This window comes from Biomphalaria glabrata, chromosome 15, assembly GCF_947242115.1.
Source record: "Biomphalaria glabrata chromosome 15, xgBioGlab47.1, whole genome shotgun sequence".
Taxonomy (NCBI): Eukaryota; Metazoa; Mollusca; class Gastropoda; family Planorbidae; genus Biomphalaria; species Biomphalaria glabrata.
In genome coordinates, this window is record NC_074725.1 from 11263472 (window position 1) to 11281555 (window position 18084).

At 36.1% G+C, this 18084-nt stretch overlaps 2 protein-coding genes across 3 annotated transcripts in view; both read left to right on the plus strand.

Annotated features, from left to right (window-relative positions):
* The window catches only part of LOC106055629 (uncharacterized), a 116155-nt gene that overhangs the window by 52139 nt on the left and 45932 nt on the right, over positions 1–18084 (plus strand). Inside the window, exon 1 of one of the 2 annotated variants that reach the window (XM_056011936.1) lies at positions 16997–17168. The exons of the other annotated variant lie outside the window; for it this stretch is intronic. The gene's annotated coding sequence lies outside the window, so the exon portion shown is untranslated. Of the gene's footprint in view, positions 1–16996; positions 17169–18084 lie in introns of those variants that run through there. 2 annotated transcript variants of the gene reach the window in all.
* On the plus strand, positions 7237–13614 carry LOC106055653 (uncharacterized). Its single transcript, XM_013212008.2, has 5 exons — positions 7237–7392; positions 9384–9444; positions 9931–10047; positions 11924–12049; positions 12812–13614. The coding sequence occupies exons 1-5, from the start codon at positions 7390–7392 to the stop codon at positions 12937–12939; spliced, it is 435 nt and encodes a 144-aa protein (XP_013067462.1). The 5' UTR covers positions 7237–7389; the 3' UTR covers positions 12940–13614.

The following is an 18084-nucleotide window of genomic DNA, read 5'->3' on the forward strand; positions in this document are numbered from 1 at the left end:
TTATAATCCCACTCGTCTAGTTAATAAGTCCACTTTAGCCCCGCCATGATAGATGTGACTCATCGTTTAAAATTTAACTCATCTTATATTTATATGATTCATATCTTCAATGATAAAAATACTGCCTATAAACTCGCATTATATTTCAATAGTACATTTATAATTTGTATCACTGCTAAATTGCTAAATAATCTTGTTACTAAGAAGTTAGCAGGTCCGCTGCGTGTGTCACTTTTGGCATGTATTGTAGTGTCCTCAGATCTTCGCCCCTTAATCTTTGTGATATTTTTTTTTCTGTTTCATGGGATTTAATTTTAAGAATCATAATCTTAGTTTTATTATCTGAATAATTTCCCTTAGTTCATATAAATGATATGCTCCACTGAAACGTATTTTAGCAACAAATTGTTTAATTAATACAATACACGATCTTAATGAAAACGTTTTTGAAGTCACAAAAAAATACACACAAAAAAATTTAATCTTGCGATTTATGTAGGTTATAACAAACAGAATTTCCAGGGGACAAACATATCTAAGAAGGGGCAGTTACTAATGAACAGTGACAGATAGAGGTCAGTACGTGTGACCCCGGCTTGATGACACTGCAGCAGACACTCTGGAATCTACATCGAAAAACAAAGACAGGATGTGACGTTTCCTCACGTGTTGTTCCAGATGATACTAGCAGTGTTTGTGAAACTTTGGAGGAGCGATTAGGGACTCTATATAAGCCAGAGAGTTAATGTGAAAGTCAGTCGTGAGTGAGCCGTTACAGTCGATACAGACGATGCAAGACGTGTGCGGCTCTAGTGGAAGAGAAATGTGTACGACTCGATGCAAGTTAGCTAGGGTAGAGTTAACTGGAGTGGACTACTGTCGTTAAAGTCTATACAGCGAACTACAGTGGACTTGAGACGTTACAGTCAATACAGTCGATGTAAGACGTGTGCGGCTCTGATTCGGTAGACTTGAGTACGACATGGTTCAGCTTTGGGAGACCTGGAGCGACACTGGGAAGTGTGTCGTTGGTCTGTTCTGTGGAATACGGCTCGATGCATGTTGACAAGAGATGAATTGCAACGAAGTGAAGAGATGAATTACAACGAAGTATAGCTAACTGTAAACTGACAGATATTGTACAGTCTTCTACGCTACATGTTACATTGACGAATTGTTAGAGTTAATAGTCATTAGGCTAAAGTTATATGAAACTGAAAGTGGAGTCGTCAAGTTCTTTGCAGTGTTTTTATTTGTGTGCCTACTAATACATTTAGCCAGAAGATTCAGAAATACGTAACAATACCATAGTTATGTTACTTAATAGTATCTCAATAGTCATTTGTCATACAAACTAGACATTGATCCAACTAGATACAGACTACAGACCTAGTTTTAGATCTAAATCTAGATTCAAGATCTAAGCCTAAGCCTAGATCTAAAAATAGATCTAAGTCTAGATATAGACTAATTATAGAAATAGATCTCAGTCTCTAACTCTAGATCTAGAGTTAGATATAAGTCCTTCTAAGTCTATATACTATATACTATATCTAAGTAGAGTTAGTTTTAAGACTCTAAGTCAGTCTAAGTCTAGATCTAAGTCTAGATCTAGATATAGAATCTTGATATAGAAGCTACTATATGTAGACTAGATATGTATAGAGATCTATGTCGATCTGGCCTCTATTTATTGTAATTTAGATTCAGATTGTTGTCAAGTGTATAGGCAGCCTAATGAGGATGTGTGAAAACTGCGCGGTAAAAAGTAGCTTTTTTAAATTACAATTGAAACGAAGTTCGTATTAAAATTCTTTTTAAAAACATTTGAATCATTATTCTATTCCCTGAGTTAGTTAATAAATGGAAAATCTATTTTATAATGATTCATTGATACTTTTTCCATTGTGACCTTTGCTGCAATTTTTTGTACCAATGCGCGAATCTATGAATGAAGCTTGATTTATTAATGAAGAAGCCTGTGACCTTTTTAATAAGACTTACTTCCCCTGAAGTTTTTCATTGAAAAGTGGTGTAATTTTTTGAAAATTCTGCTTGCATATATAATTTTAAAAAGTATATGGTTCACTTTTGGAAAAGAAAAAAGTAGCCGTTGCATCAGAACTTTGAATGATCTAAATTATCATCATGTCCGATTTTCATTTTCTCTTCTAGTTTCTGAGATCTAAACGGTACGGACGGACAGACGGACAGACAGGCCACACAAAACTAATAGCGTCTTTTCCCCTTTCGGGGGCCGCTAAAAAAATTAAATAAAAGCGAAAAAATAAAAGAAATTACGCAATTTATTTAAAACGTATTGTACTACAAAATAGCATTAGGCACAAGTGCCAGGCCCCAACCAATCGGAAGCCTTAAGCAGCTGCCTAGATTGTCTGCGCCTAAGGCCGGCCCTGGCAATAATCTCGCCATCAGTGTTGATTATAATTATTTATTTTTGTTTGATATTAAAAAAGGAAAGTATTGAGTTATATATCTGTATGTGCGGAATCCTTCCCATTAGATAAAAAACAAACGATTTTTTATAAATTACTTCTTGTATAGAGTAAGAGTACTTTTACTCCTGCTCAGTGTCAGTGATGTTAGCAGGCTTTTAAAAAAAGCTTAAGTCGAAGCGAATTTACGCTGCAACAATGTCACCCTTTAATTACTGCTTATGTTTCACTTATATTGTAGTAACTCTTATTTGATGAGGGTTAAAAAAAATGGGATGCGAACATTGTGGAAGAGTGAAGATCATTAAACTATGTGAGGACTTACTTACTAACATAATGACATCCAGCTGTTGAAGATGTAGTCAGTGAGCTATTAACTGTACTCCAGTAAACATGGCTTGATGCATACGTTGTTTGGGTCAGTGTTTCTCAAATGATAATTCAAAATTCAGCATCTGCTAACTCCCAAATAAAATATCTTAATGGACACCAGAGTACATCTGAATATCCATTTTTATTAATAGTCCTCAATCAAAGAAACGTATAATTTTTTTTTTGGTATCAACCATAGACATAAATAAATATAGACTGGCCGATTAAAGAGTTTTATGAAACGAAAATTTGTGATTTGCAATTTTATGTACTTTATTATACAGCATTTGTGAGCAGTATAAAAGTTAAGTATTCATATTTATTTCAGCCATAATCTATATAAGTATTACATTATTTTCACTAGTGATTTTTTTTTTAAATCTCTAAGAATGAAGATCATGCAATTTTTCATAATTCGGAAATCCGAATACAATAGATATACATGTTTTCAAGTTACATGAAGTTACTTCCTTCGGCCAGTCTATATTTATTTATGTCTATGGTATCAACTCATTTAAATATGCGCACCAAAGTCCCACTTTCAAAACTTTAGGGCATGATTTAAAGATTATCTCTTTCTTTAGCAGACGGTAACAACAGTGTCATGTGGCCGGCATAAGAACCAACCTCCTTAACCAGGTACTCAATAACGTTGGGTGGACTTCGGTTCATCTAAAAAAAAAAAATCCAGAAATTTAAAATCCCAGTCTTCACCGACATTCGAACCCAAGACCTCTCGGTTCGGAAGCTTTACCGCTTTTACCACGCATCCTAACTATGTGCATCATAAATAATAAAGTAATTGGTTAATTTTTTTATTGATTCAGCTTTTGTTACGTACCATAAATAATTGTTTAAAGCTTCAACGTGATCTGAGAATGGGTTTGGAAGAACTAAAGTTTACAACTATTTAAAAGGACAAACCCGACATATTAAACCATTAGTTTTGGTTCTCGCGTTAGTGATTTTATGCACCTTTGTCGAATGTAGAATTTAGTAATTAAAAATATTGTTTAATTTACGAGATTGATTGTAAAATAAAATGGCGTGTTATAGTTCATTAATTCCTACTAACACCTCACACTGTCGTCATAGTAAAAAAAAAATATTTTGCCAACTTTTCAAATAGACTCGTGCTGCGTGAGAATCTGTCTGTGGCATTTTACGTCTCGAGAGACAATCTTTTCAATTCCTTGTGTGACTAAAGAGGCCAATCCTTGATACACAGCTGCGATCGCAGGTTGGGCATATGTGATCACCAGACGCCGTTGCATTTTCACCCTTCTTTCTGCTTCTGTGGTGTATGGTATCTGCAATCCGAGACCCCTCCTTTATGCTCTCTCTCCATGTAGATCTATCCAGTGCTACTTTTTCCTAGCGGGAGGTGTCGATTTTGAAGAGCTTCATGTCGCGTTTGCATACATCCGCATAACGTAAAAGTGGGCGACCAGCGGCTCTCCTGCCTTCTATTAGATCGCCATACAGGATGTCTTGCGGAAGTCGACCTACTGGCATTCTACTAACGTGGCCAAGCCAGCCAAAGCGTCTGCTGCTGATAACAAAGCGGATGTCTTGGCATCCTGCTCTTCGTAGCATTTCCTCATTGGTTATCCTATCTTGACACCTTATTTTAAAGATCCGCCTTAGGCATCGGAGGTGGAAGACATTCAGCTTTTTTTCCTGCCATGAGTAAGTTGACCAAGTTTCGCTTCCGAATAGCAAGGTGCTCAACACAAAGGTCCGGTAGACTAGGGCTTTAGTCCTGCTAGTCAGCAATATGTTTTCATATAATTTCATGAATCGAAGTTGACATCTTGTAAATTTAATATGCGTGACAATACATTTATAAAAATGTCCCAAATATCACTTCTTATTAAGTTCTTATAGTATTGCATTGATTAAACTTTTTATTTTCAGTGACAACGTTCTATCCATGGGATTCAAGGGGAACTAGAAATCAAAACACACGCTTTCTTTTATTAATAGCTATCTAAGGATGTTTTTATTATAATATTATACGTATTTGTGATTCTTTTGCCATATATCTAAAATATATATATATATATATATTTTTGCTGGGTTTATTTTATTTTTGTTTTGGCTACATGAACCACTCGTTTATCTTTGTTGATGAAAGCATTCAAAATCAGCTACAATTACAACAGGGCAGGTATGTAAAGAAAGTTTTAAAACTAATGTTTTAATTGTCTATTTACAAAGCTTACTGTAACTCACTTCCTGGTAAAAAAAAAAAGTTTGTACACGTTATTTCTTCAACCCAATCTCGGATCAAGCTGAACTTTTGAGCAATTATTTCTTTTACCTGACAAACAAGAAATTTTTTTTTTTCAAATGTTCATTAACTACTGGTAATAAATTCTTTTGTTTGGTATCTCGAACAAGGAAAGAAATTGTAATTGACTGAAGTGGTGGTAGAAGCTGAATTATAGGTCGTCGTCTGAGTCTTAGGGAACACAAACCTGAAAAATAGGGCGAGACTATAAAGCAACTGAAAACTAAACAATCTTCCTTGTTCGTAAGTTGTCTACTAGCAGAGTGGTTAGCGTGTTTGGTTTGAGAAGCCTGAGAATGCTTGAGCCACGAGTTCGAATTCAGGTCGTTCCCCATTTTTTAATTTTATTTTTATGTAGTGGAGTGGATACCTTTTCAGAAAACACCGGCCACCCCGATATCCATGTGACCTTTCCCCCTAGATGGCACCTTGTGTCGCAGTTATCTATGTAACTGTATAGTAGAATTATTTCTCTAATTGATAGTGCGGCGTTGATCACTATATTGATGACGTCATTACACTATTAATATTTTCTGTGTAGACTAGAGGACTGAGCTTTTTTTGCTTGTCACAACTTCTAGTGATGTAAATTTAGTGTGTGTGTGATTTGCGTCATTTATCGTCTAGTACAGTCTCTCCATTGTTTTGTACGTTGGTACAGATAGACGTGTTTTGAGAGCTCTTGAATTTCTCCTTGGGTTTTTGTTACTGGATAGCCTTAGCATTTGCCTTGGACATTTTCTTGTTGGATTATCTTGACCCCTATTTAGGGTGAGTTTTATTTTTCATTGTATAGTTTTTCTATTTGAATTCGTTCGTATTTGTAAGTCTATAATTAGACTAGATATAGATGATTAGAAGAATCCTTTCTTTTATCTTCTATAGGGTTTTAGCGTCAAGACTAAGTTTTAGTCGTAGTCTCAGTCCAGGACTCTATTTCAAGTATTAACGTCAAGTCTAAGTAGTGATCTTAGCTTGGTGTCAAGTCTATGTGTTAGACTCTGTGTCAAGTCTCAGTGTCAAGACTTGTTTATCCAGTCTCAGTTATATATTGAGAGTACAACTTTAGGTCTACAGTCTACAGGAGTGAGGTCTTTCTCTCAGTTGGTCATCTGGTGTACAATTTGGTTTTTACATGAGTCTGAGGTTCAAGATTCCGGACTGCGGGTTGCATTGGTCAGACCTGATGGTGTAGTATCAACTATGAACTTCTATTTTTGGAATTGTCGTCAGTGGATAGTGCCTGATCTAGAGGCTATATCTACATATATTACCAGTTGTATATTTTTGAGATTGAAGGTCTATGTGATCCATTGAACTAGCTATTATAGTTAAGGTAATATATTATGTATTTCATAATTATTTGAATGTTATTTATCTAAAGAGACTAACTGGATCATTTTAGATTACATATTGATATTTCATACTATTATTATCACTCATCATGAATCAGTCATTTGTAAATATATCACAAGAATAAATTTTATTGTTATTTAACATCATACACATAGTTTATTAGTTTATCTACAACTATATGTGTATGGTGTGCTTGTCAGGCTGAACTTGAGCCAAAATATTATAAGTTCAGAAAATAATAACAATAACACAAATTGAATTAATATTTAATATTAATAAATATTTACATTTGAAATACCTAATACTAGTTTGATAAATACAAGAACACAAGAACCTGACACCTTGTGTCCGCGCATAACAAGGCAGACCAACGTGGGCACTTTCCATTCGACCGGCATCTCTTGTCGCTGTAGTGTCCATACGTTACTGGACCTACGTCGTCTCCACTACATTTATAATGCTTTTTTATTGTTAGTCTAGATCTATTACAAATGTAATGACATGATCCAAGCTAATTGATACAAGTACACTTATTACTTATTGTTTAAAACTGTGTCACTACTGGCTTAATTTTTTTTTTACCTCAAAGCCCACGTCCTGACCAAGCATATGACTATATTGGTAAATAACTCAATAATGTTTTTCCCATTATAAAAAAACTTTTATTTTAAAACAGTGCACAAGTATCAGGTTGCCGGCATGGAGCCTAATGACTTTAACACTGTGTGTATATGAACAGTGCCAACTATTTAAACGATGGTATGATTCAGAAGGCGACAGCTGCAGGATACCAGACATTTAAATAGGATCCAATAGGATAGGATACTCTTCTTAAACTCTCTTTTTAGAAAGGACTACCGAGTAGGAAATAAACTATTCTGGTGTTGTTCAACTTAAAGCTACTGGTATATAATGGTAAGTGAGTTGCTTTGAAATATATTGCAGAATAAATTGATAGATAGTTAGATAGAAATTACTATGCAGATGTCAACTGGGTTTGCGTAGTCACGTAAGATACTGCATTCATCTTCGGAATCCAAGACAGTGCACATTATATAGTAAGAAATTACTATAAACAAAAAAAATATAGAAATATTTTTAAAAGCTTCTATTAAATGTTACTGTATCAATTAATTTTGATCAGTTACTACTTAGCTTTGTAATAGATCTAGACTGGTAATAATAAATCAGTACGATTAGAAATATTTTTACCAATTAATTGTTTTTGTTTAAGTAAAACATGTAGGCCAATTATGTGATTCTGAACTATATTCGCAATAATTGCTACAAATATTTGTCTCTATGCTAGACTCAGATCTTTCTCATGTCTCGAAAGAAATATATTTATATGTATGTGTGTGTACATAATCTTTATTACATTCTGACCCATCGTTCTTTCGGAAACGCTTATTGTGCCCTAGAATAGGTTCTTCCTCGAGTTAGTGGGGAAAATTGTAGACCCCACCGCGAATGCCAGCAAGGGGGGTCTGGGGGAGCGCAAGGAGCTCCCCCCGCGCGGGGCGGAGCCCTGTCGCCAAGCACTATTTCTGATATTGAAAGCCAGCAAAATGCATATTCTGAGGTATCTACACTGCATTTTCCTGCTATTCAAAAGTTTTATTTCAAAAACCTAATGTGCTATTCTTACTGATTTACACCTTCCCACGCCATTCGGCGCATTTGCCGTCAAGTGTTTCCACAAAAATCTGTCACTGGTAATGTCTGAAGCCTCTTCCCACCTGCTCTGAGGAACTCCATGAATGTGTGGCGCTAAGTTGTACTAGGATGTCATCGCAACGCCTAATTCATTTTGTCGGAAAACATGTCCCGCAAATCTCATGCGACGCTCAGTCACAATCTTACTAAGGGGTCAACTCCCAGTTCAGCATAGGATTTCTTTGATTTACACCCGATCTCTATAACTGACTTCTAAAATCTGTTTTAGCCATCTTTGTTGAGCCACATTTAGTGTTTTTCAATTTCGGCAGATGGCTATTCACTGCACTTTATTAATTGAGCCCCGCCACTGGTAGAAATGTGTAACCTCTCTTGAATACGCTCTTGGAATTAAGTGACTGTAGTTTGCTTTAGATTTTATATCGAAAAAAGTGAAGTTTTATCGTCAAAATCATCTGTTGGGGGTTTCAAACTAAAAAATCCATTTAGCTACGCTCATAACATTTTGAGTGCGTAATTTGCGTTTTTTATACCGGGTATTGAAGACGTATTTTTTAGCTTCAAATCCTACTGAAGAGGGGTGGGGGTTAACACAAAACCCCTTTGGCTAAGCTCAGAATTTGAGTGTGTAATTTTCTTTCTTTTATATTGAAGAGGGGGTTTATCGTAAATTTTGGAGGGGTTTAAAAATCAAAATATTCCTTAAATGTGCTCGTGAAATCTGGGGGTTTGTAGTTTGGATTTTTTTGTTTTGTGTTATAGAAGAGTGGAATTTAACTGCGAAAACCCCTGGTAGGGGGCTTAAAACTCGCCCCCCCCCCTGGTAGGGGTTTTTAAACTGGAACCCCCCTGGTAGGTTTTTTTTTAACTCGAACCCCCCTGGTAGGGGTTTTGAACTCAAAAACCCCTGGTAAGGGGTTTTAAACTAAAAACTTCCTTTGCTGTGCTAGGGCAAGTGATAGTTTAGTCTTAAAATCTCACCTAAAATAAACAAAATCAAAGCAAAAAATCAGTCACTAAATTCCGTTCCCCAGCCCCCCCCCCCCGAGGGGGGGATTTCATTTCGGGGGATTTTAAACCCAAAATCCCCCTCCCTGGCTACGCCCATGCAGTATGAACTATAGTCGCAATAATTGCTACAAATATTTGTCTCTATGATAGACTCAGATCTTTCTCATGTCTATGAGCTATATTCGCAATAATAACTCAGTTCATTTTTTGTACGACAGATTCAGATCTTTCTCTTGTCTGCATCAGCCTTGTTGGCTCTGTCGTATGCCGCTCCTTCCGGTAAGTAGATTTATCACTAAAAGAAATGGAATATGTCTCATACTTGTTACGAGAATGTGATCAAAGGATTAGCTCACAGACCTATATAATAATGTTTTTGGGATTAGCTCACAGACCTATATAATAATGTCTTTGGGTTTATGAAGTGTAGATGTCTGTGTAGTGTAGTGTCTTTATTTTTTAAAATTACGTTTGTAAATTATTTGTGTGCGTGTGTGTGATTTTGTGACAAACAAACTTGGAATGTGTGGCTGAATGTCACAAACCACTAGGCTACACATTAAGTGTTTCGGATTAGAACTCCGACTCTAGGGGACCTGCGTTTGATGAGCGCCTAAAGGCAGCACGGAAACCTTCTCCCAGATTCCCCTCTCATCGAGTGGTTCGCAAAAGAGATTGGACATGATATAAGAATGAAAGATGCGCCATACTAAAGCCATTAAAATACAGAACAAAATTCTAGTTGACATTAATTTTTGGTTCCAGGTTCCTGTACTCTGAATGGACTGATTGTGAAAGACGGAGACATTTTTAACCTGCCAGGATTCTCTCAGTGTACTAAGTACAAGTGTTTAAATGGGAAACCAGTCGTTCTCCAGGAAGGTAAGAAACTTAATACACTGAACTTTGACCTTTTGATCAAAGACTGGTGCTACTGGAGATTTTCAAACATGGCGGTGAAAACTATAAATAGGTAGCATTTTTTTGGTGTATCCGGTGTACAAACTACAGGAAGTGCTGATAGGCCACAATGCCCCTGAAGATGTATATGGCAATATTTGTGTTCCTTTTAGCACTGCTAAATCAACTCTTACAAGGTCTTCCGTATGTAGCACTCAGATAATTTCAATAAGACATAAGCGTTAGACTTTCATTCTATGACTTATTGTTTTTTCTAATGGACAGTCAATAAGCTGTAATTAAGGAGATTCGATTCGAAGATGAACTGTTGCGCATTGCGATAGTGTTAAAAATGTTGATCCAATTCTTTTCCGTTTTGATCTAGTCGAAAACGATTCATTTCTACTTGGTGTCCTTGACATTGATTAGTTTATCGTCAAAATTTCTAATACCCTATAATTTTTTTGACATATTAGCAGGCATTCAATCCATTCTTGTCATCATCATCATCAACATTGGTATGGGTTCCTCCAGGGGGAGGAGATTTGGGTTGCCCCTTAGAGCGAGCAGTGAAAACAGTCCAGACATGAACATTGGACTATGAATCGATCGAAAGACCAGTTCAGCCACTCGCTAGTCTGGGCAGGGTTTAATCCACGAAAGTGGAGTGAGGCAGGAGACCTTTTTTTTTATAGCCACCAGTTTAGAGCCGGCAAATTTTGATGGCTTGACCCTCCACTAGTCTACAGGGCGGCGGCTGGTCAATGAAGCATTAGCTAAAGCCCCGACAGACACAAATCCCTACACCAGACGAGCGTGCAGGGGTTATGTCGATCAGAGCTTAGCATTGCCCAGACCTCACCAGCAGAACTCTGCACCAGGAGAGCGTGAGAGCCTGCTGGGAAAGTTGGAGCTCCCGTAACGTTAGCCCTTTTCGAACCACCCTGAGAGCAAAGGGTGGACTTACTTCAGTTACCAGGGGACACCACGAGGAGGTCGGAGGGCACTGTCCCTCATCCATTCATGTCAACTAGCGTGTTCCTGGGTGCCAATTGTTCAACAAATAATGTCCCGATTATTCATTTTGATTGGCTAGTTAAATAATCATCAAGTTTTTTATATAAACATTTGGAATACTCATTGAATATATGATTGGCTATGAACTCTTCACTGACTTTAAGTAATATGCCACAGCAATTCAAGCAAGCACTTGTCATGCCTCTACTAATTAAATATTGACCAGAGTGTCTATAAAAAATCATCGCCCGGTATCTAATCTTCAACTCCTGTCAAAGATTGTAGAGCGTGTTAGCGTAAGTACTTTCCCTAAAGACGCCACTCTGTGCGTGTGTGTGTGTGTATGATGTAGTGTGTGTGTGAGGGGGGGCGGGGGATTTCGGCACGTAGAGTTTAAACCCGGGTCCATCGAAAGGACATTTCCCGAGCTAATACCACACGAATACGCAGCCATCTGTAATTCACAATTTGCGATAATGAAATAGTAAAAAATATTAAAACTTTTATTTTAGTGGGGGGGGGGGGGTGATGGGAGATTGTATACTATATAGTATAGTGTAGTATAGTATAGTATAGTATAGTATAGTATAGTATAGTATAGTATAGTATAGTATAGTATAGTAAAATGAATCAATGTTTATAAGTCAAATATTTGTGTTTTATAAATTATAGTCAAACCCTCTCGCGCCATAACAGGCTGCGCCAAAACGACCATTTCGCCAAAACGGCTGCGCCATAACGTTTCGTGTCCCAGTACTCTAGCCTAACTGACTCTATGCAAGGTATATAACTCTTGGATTCCATATCTTTTGTTCTATACAAACTGCTTCTTTATCCCCAGGCTGTGAGTTTGAAGGCAAATGTATTCGAGTCAAAGGGACATTGGTCAAGGACTGCGTTACGTATTCTTGTTCAAAGTCGACAGAAAGTGGCATCAACACATTTTCGACCACCATCACTAAAATACGTAGGTGTTGCATTTTGATTTCACTTCAATTCGATCTGGTAATTTAGACTAAAAAAATGGGAGAGCATGTGTAATGATGCGCAGATGTTCTTTTTCACGAGTTTCGGTCCTTATGATTAGGTATGGGACAATGTATTAAAATATGATCGACCAAATATTAATCAAACAAAATATGTATATATTAGTCGTTTCTTAAACGTGTTGTATACGGAGAACAAATAATTCACTTTGCGACAACGCTGCATCACAATTCTACATCATGTACGTAAATGTACACCTAGCTTTTAAAGTTATCATCTATTATACAGACAGGAGAAAAAAAGACATTTCCTGTCAATGAATGGTACATAAAATGAGTGGGGAAGATAAATACGATTTCGCAGTGACATTGTATACATTGTGGTAGGAGTAGTCGTTCTTGTCTCCTTCTTCCATTGAACCGATACTGATCGTCATAGAAGGTCCGAATACTGATCTGCAATAAGAGCTCCTTGCAACTTTGTAAAGAAGCCCTCTATATGGCGATTGGTCTCGGAATGCACAATCAGAAACTGACTTTTTATATCCAAGAGTAAATGTAGAACCACAGCGCGAATACAGAATTACAGAGCTCTGTAACTCCTTACATGCAATTGTGAATTCAGAATCACAAATCTCTTTGATTCTTTACGAAAAATAAAGAATTTTTGTTTGGTTCTTTGTTTTTCCACTTTTCTAATTAATTTCTTCCAATTTACACTGTCAAAGTTTTCTATTCTTCAGAGTGTAAAGACGTAAATGGCATTTGTCGCAGGCCAGGAAGTACATTTAAATTTACTATGAACGGAAGGACCTACGACAAGTGCACTTGTGCCGTTATAGGCAACTCCTCGAACTACAGCTGTTCTTAAGGAATTACAGATGCTTTTTAAAAAAAAAGTACTGTTTAGGGTGTTATTCAGTTGATAGTAAATAAGCCTTACACATTGAACGGACTGCACTATCACAAATCTTTGTGACTTTTTTATATGTCTTTGTGACTTTTTTCCATGTCTGTGTGACTTGTTTCTATGTATGTGTGACTTGTTTCTATGTCTGTGTGACTTGTTTCTATGTCTGTGTGACTTGTTTCTATGTATGTGTGACTTGTTTCTATGTCTGTGTGACTTGTTTCTATGTCTGTGTGACTTGTTTCTATGTCTGTGTGAATGCCTTTTCGAGGACTAGACTAAAGAATGGAACAAGCAGAATATTAACAAAATCTTTTTTTTTAAACAAAGTTTATCTAAAGAGAAAGAACTCGTCCTTACAACTATAACAATAATGTACACGTTATTTCCCTTTTTCGATATCAAACAAAATAATTAGTAACAATAATAAATTGACTAATTGAGTATTTTTGTTTATTGATTCATGGTTGATCACGTACAATAAATGATTGTTTAAATTATCACCTTGATCGGAGAATGCGTGAGGGAGAAATATCATCTACATCTATATAAGGGGACTAAATCCAACAAATTTAGCCAAATCTGTCTGAAGTATTAGTTTCCCTTGATGCTATTAAAAAAAATAATGAACCAACAGTAATTAATTGTCTAATTGATTACCTTTTTTTATTGATTCATGTCTTGTCTATGCCAATGAATAATTGTGCGAAGTTTCAGCTTGCTCCGAGAATGGGTGTGGGAGGAATAACGTATACAACGTTTTATTTATACTATACAAACAGACAGACAGACAAACAAACAGAAAGAGAGTTGGTTGATATAAGCTTTGTAAAAAGTAGATTTAAAGATAATGATATGTCGATCTCTATAGTAATGAGGATTGATATTTTATCCTTTATTAGTGATACAAGCTAAGAAGTATCGAAATTATCATAGAATTTTGTTGTTGTTTAGTTTTACAAAGATTCAGTTTTCAAAACCTTTCCAAAAGAGGCTTATGTTATAAATTCTAAACAACAACAAAAAAAAAAAATGCGTCAATCAAAATTACCAATTGTTAGGTACCTCGATAACTTGCAAACATTTCTACCAACCACTTAGTATAATGGTACAATAGTATCGGCAACACTTTCGATACGAACATGTCTCTTCTTTTTGTTATTGGTGAGAAATGTTTTGCTTGTTGATATTTGTAGTTCATAGCTTATGATAGTCTTGCTGAAAATATTGAGACCTACTGTATTAGAAACTCTTTAGGTTCACTTACCTGTCTTTGTAGCGTTACTAACAAACAATGTTACTGCTGCTAATGTATGTGTGTGTGTAAGAGGTAAACATTGGTTGGGAGCAGCTTAATACATATACTTTTAGTTTCAAATGAGGTCCCTTGATGTTTGTTTTCATATTTGTTTTCCAAGTTTATATCAACTCACTCCGTCTGTCTGTCTGGTCAAAATGTTTTACACGTTTTTTTCTCCCTTTTCCCGTTCTCGGATCAAGTGAAACTTTGCATAATTATTAATTGTCGATGACAACGCATGAATTAATCAAAACATTAACCAATTTGTTAATCAATTAATTGTAATTAATTAATTTTCTTATAAATTGTTGTAGAAAAAAAGGGAGTCAAAGCATAAAACTTTATTAACAGCATTATACCCTCCATGGTCATAATTACATTCTTGTATGCTTCCGAACCTTGGACGCTAATTGCAGAACTATAAAAGTGGGTTCTACCAATGGAATCGAGATGCTATAGAAGGACTTTTGTATGATTTACAAAGACCGCATCACTAATTAGAATATACTTAACAGGATCACAGTTACAATAGCACCCCTTGATGATAACTGTAAAAAAAAAAATACGAGCTAAAACTTTCTGCCCTATCACATGGCCCTCGGGGCTCGCAAAAGGCTTTCCTTCAGGGAACAGTACAAGGAAAATGAAGAAGAGGTAGACAAAGAAAGTGGTGGATAGACAACATCAAAGAGTGGACAGACCTGTCACTGGAAAAGTTTCTACTTAAAGCAAAAAGACAGGGAGGAATGGAGGAAGACGGTTGACAGATCATGCGTCGCACCCTACATCCTACCCATGAAAGTGAGATGCTAAGAAAGGAGCCTAGGTATCACCTACATCTCCAACGAGGATATTCGGAACTGAATCACAATCACAATAGAGCCAACCCTGACCTGCTGGCCACTATCAAAAAACGCAGCCTAAATCTTTATTGACATATCACAAGGTCATCAAGGCTCGCATAGACATTCCTTCAGGGAACAGTACCGGGAAAAGGGAGAAGAGGCAGACAAAGCGATGGGAAGTGGACAGAACTGCCACTGGAATGGATTCTACTTAGGCACAGATCACGTGTGTTGTCCCAATTGTTCAACAGACTATGGGATAGGTGAAAAAAGATGAACAGTTATTTAATTCTTAAAAGGAAAAAAAAAAAAAACACTTACACTAGACATGCTTTCGGAGGCTCGGTGGCTGAGCGGTAAAGCGCTTGGCTTCCGAACCGTGGTCCAGGGTTCTAAGCCTGGTGAAGACTGGGATTTTTAATTTCGGGATCTTTGGGCGTCTCTGAATCCACCCAGCTCTAATGGGTACCTGAAATTAGATGGGGAAAGGTAAAGGCGGTTGGTCGTTGTGCTGGCCACATGACACCCTCGTAAACCGTATGCCACAGAAACAGATGACCTTAACATCATCTGCACTATAGATTACAAGGTCTGTAAGGGGAACTTTACATGCCTTCAAGGGTCCGATTGTTTGATGTTAAAGCATATCAATAATATTATTTTAATTACTAAATATCACCTCCCTTATATCAACTCAATTCGTTTGATGATTCAATTTCTTTCCCCAATGCAGAAGTCTACCGATTGCTTTACATTATATGGTCCAAATTTATCTCCATTGTTTTCAGGTCACGTCTTTCTGTTGTTACAGATCTACTGCTTTGTTTGCATGTTTTAATTTTAAAAACTAATTAAAGTACTAACTATTATCAAATATACAATCTATTTTAATAATAAAGAAACGTGAAGCAATAGTTACTAGATAATTGAACAGTAACCTATGCTTGTAGTGAAGAAACCCAAAATTGAGCTCTTTCTAAACATAAAATAAACCTATTTGCTCAAGCAATATCCTTAGCTTTCGAAGAAACAAAAAATCTACACACAAAACTCAAGAAAATCCTAACAAAATAAAACATGGATAATAATTTAAAGTACGGCTTACAATACAATGTCGGACTTTTTTTTTCCTCAGCAAAGTTCCTAATCCTGCCCATTCTTATCACTTTTTTTTTATTACACGTTACATATACATAATAGTCTGCTTCAGAACAGTTCAAAGTTTGGGGACCTTTATCTTGCCCATAGGAACAGAATCAGCCTACTCGTTAACCTGCTGAGAGTGAATAGACAAGTCTTCAAAGCTGTCAATCGAGTTTGGGATTACACAAATACCCAAGTGGTGATTACAGCTGGCTTACGATAAGTGAAACCTATCACCCAGAGATAACGCACAGACGTTGCGTTGTGGAACTAAAGCTAATTTGAAATCTGTAATTCACAACTTCAAAACACTATTTTAGTGGAATATTGTTTTGACAATAACCTGAATCTTTTCATAAATTTAAAAGATTCCATTTGTACTCGCTCTTACAACCCTCTCCTCAATTTGTGTCCATGGGTTACCAACTCCAATCTTTATCTTCTTCGTGAAAAAAAAAAAAAGCAGTAAAGTGTTAGGGACAAACTAGATATAAAGTTCCAACGTGGTATATTGAAATGTCTCTAAACCGGAAATAAACTTTATAGTGACATTTATTGATTTATTTGTACCATTTTTTTTTTATTTGTTGTTCACTTTATTTCTCTGACTCCACCCAAACTCTGTCGAAAACCTATCTACACGACTCTCTCTCTCTCTCTCTCTCTCTCTCTCTCTCTCTCTCTCTCTCTCTCTCTACCTTTACCTTTTTTTCCAGTCGAAAAATTCAGGGTTTTAACACCCTTTAAAAAAATATTTTTGAATTTCCATATGCTAGCTTTCAAACAGGACTTGATTTAAATATTGCTGACGTCTCGGTTAGTAACTGGATTGTTATATTCGGTATTTGACAAGATCAGATGATAGTTCAAACATAGCTCCTATTGTTTTGTCTTAAACTTTAGTAAGTACATTATCTTTTAGATATACGCAATATATTTTAAAACATGCAATAACGTAGCAGATAGTTGGTCCAAACAGTAAAATTGAAGGTTTGACATATTTAAAAACTGGATCACGTTAAATTTATAATTGGCCCCTTTCATATTGGAGATAAACTAAACTAGGTCAAAGGCGCTAAATAAAACTCCTGATGGTAGAATTTTAAGAATTTCTCAGTGCATAGCAGTTTATCTTCGTATCAAAATCTTCAATTCATAATTAAGTAAAGACATACTATTTTTATATTGAAATTATTTAGGTTTAGATCATTGGATTCTGCGCTTCTGAAAACTAAACAAATTGTATAATATTTCTTTTTTTTTTATCAAGATTTTCTTTCTTTCGTACAGTGGATACACGCAACACATCTGACTAGTATGTGTCCGCCATTAGTGAAAATACCTAATACTATGTCATTCATGTTTGTTTTACATTTTAGAATTGTATCTTTCTAAGAGCTATGATTCCATTTACACTTTTTTTTTTCTATTTTTGGGGGGGGGGAGCGGTTGCTGGAAAATGTTTTTAAAAAAAAAAAGCTACTTTAGGTCTAGTTATAGTGGGTATTGTTTGCATTGTAAGCTATTATAATCATAATTTAAAAATGTCTACCTTATACGGAAGGTGACATGGGAATTAATTATATTTTAACGTGTGCTGCTGGGGTCAGTGGAGATTATGATATGATCGTATCGTGCACTAAGGAGTTATCACACCCCAGATACCAACAGGCATATTATGCTTAAACATTTAGACATAAATCGTCCGAAAATCTGAAGCCTTTGTTAAGATTCAGTAAAACTTAAAGTCACCTTTAGTCTTAGCAATGGATTAAAACTAATCTCATTACACAAAACAAAGGCACAAATTCGAAACAA

Coding starts and splice junctions, on each gene's coding strand:
- LOC106055653 (XM_013212008.2), top strand. Junction 9,445..9,930: donor GTCGTATGCCGCTCCTTCCG/GTAAGTAGATTT, acceptor TTTTGGTTCCAG/GTTCCTGTACTCTGAATGGA. Junction 12,050..12,811: donor GACCACCATCACTAAAATAC/GTAGGTGTTGCA, acceptor TCTATTCTTCAG/AGTGTAAAGACGTAAATGGC.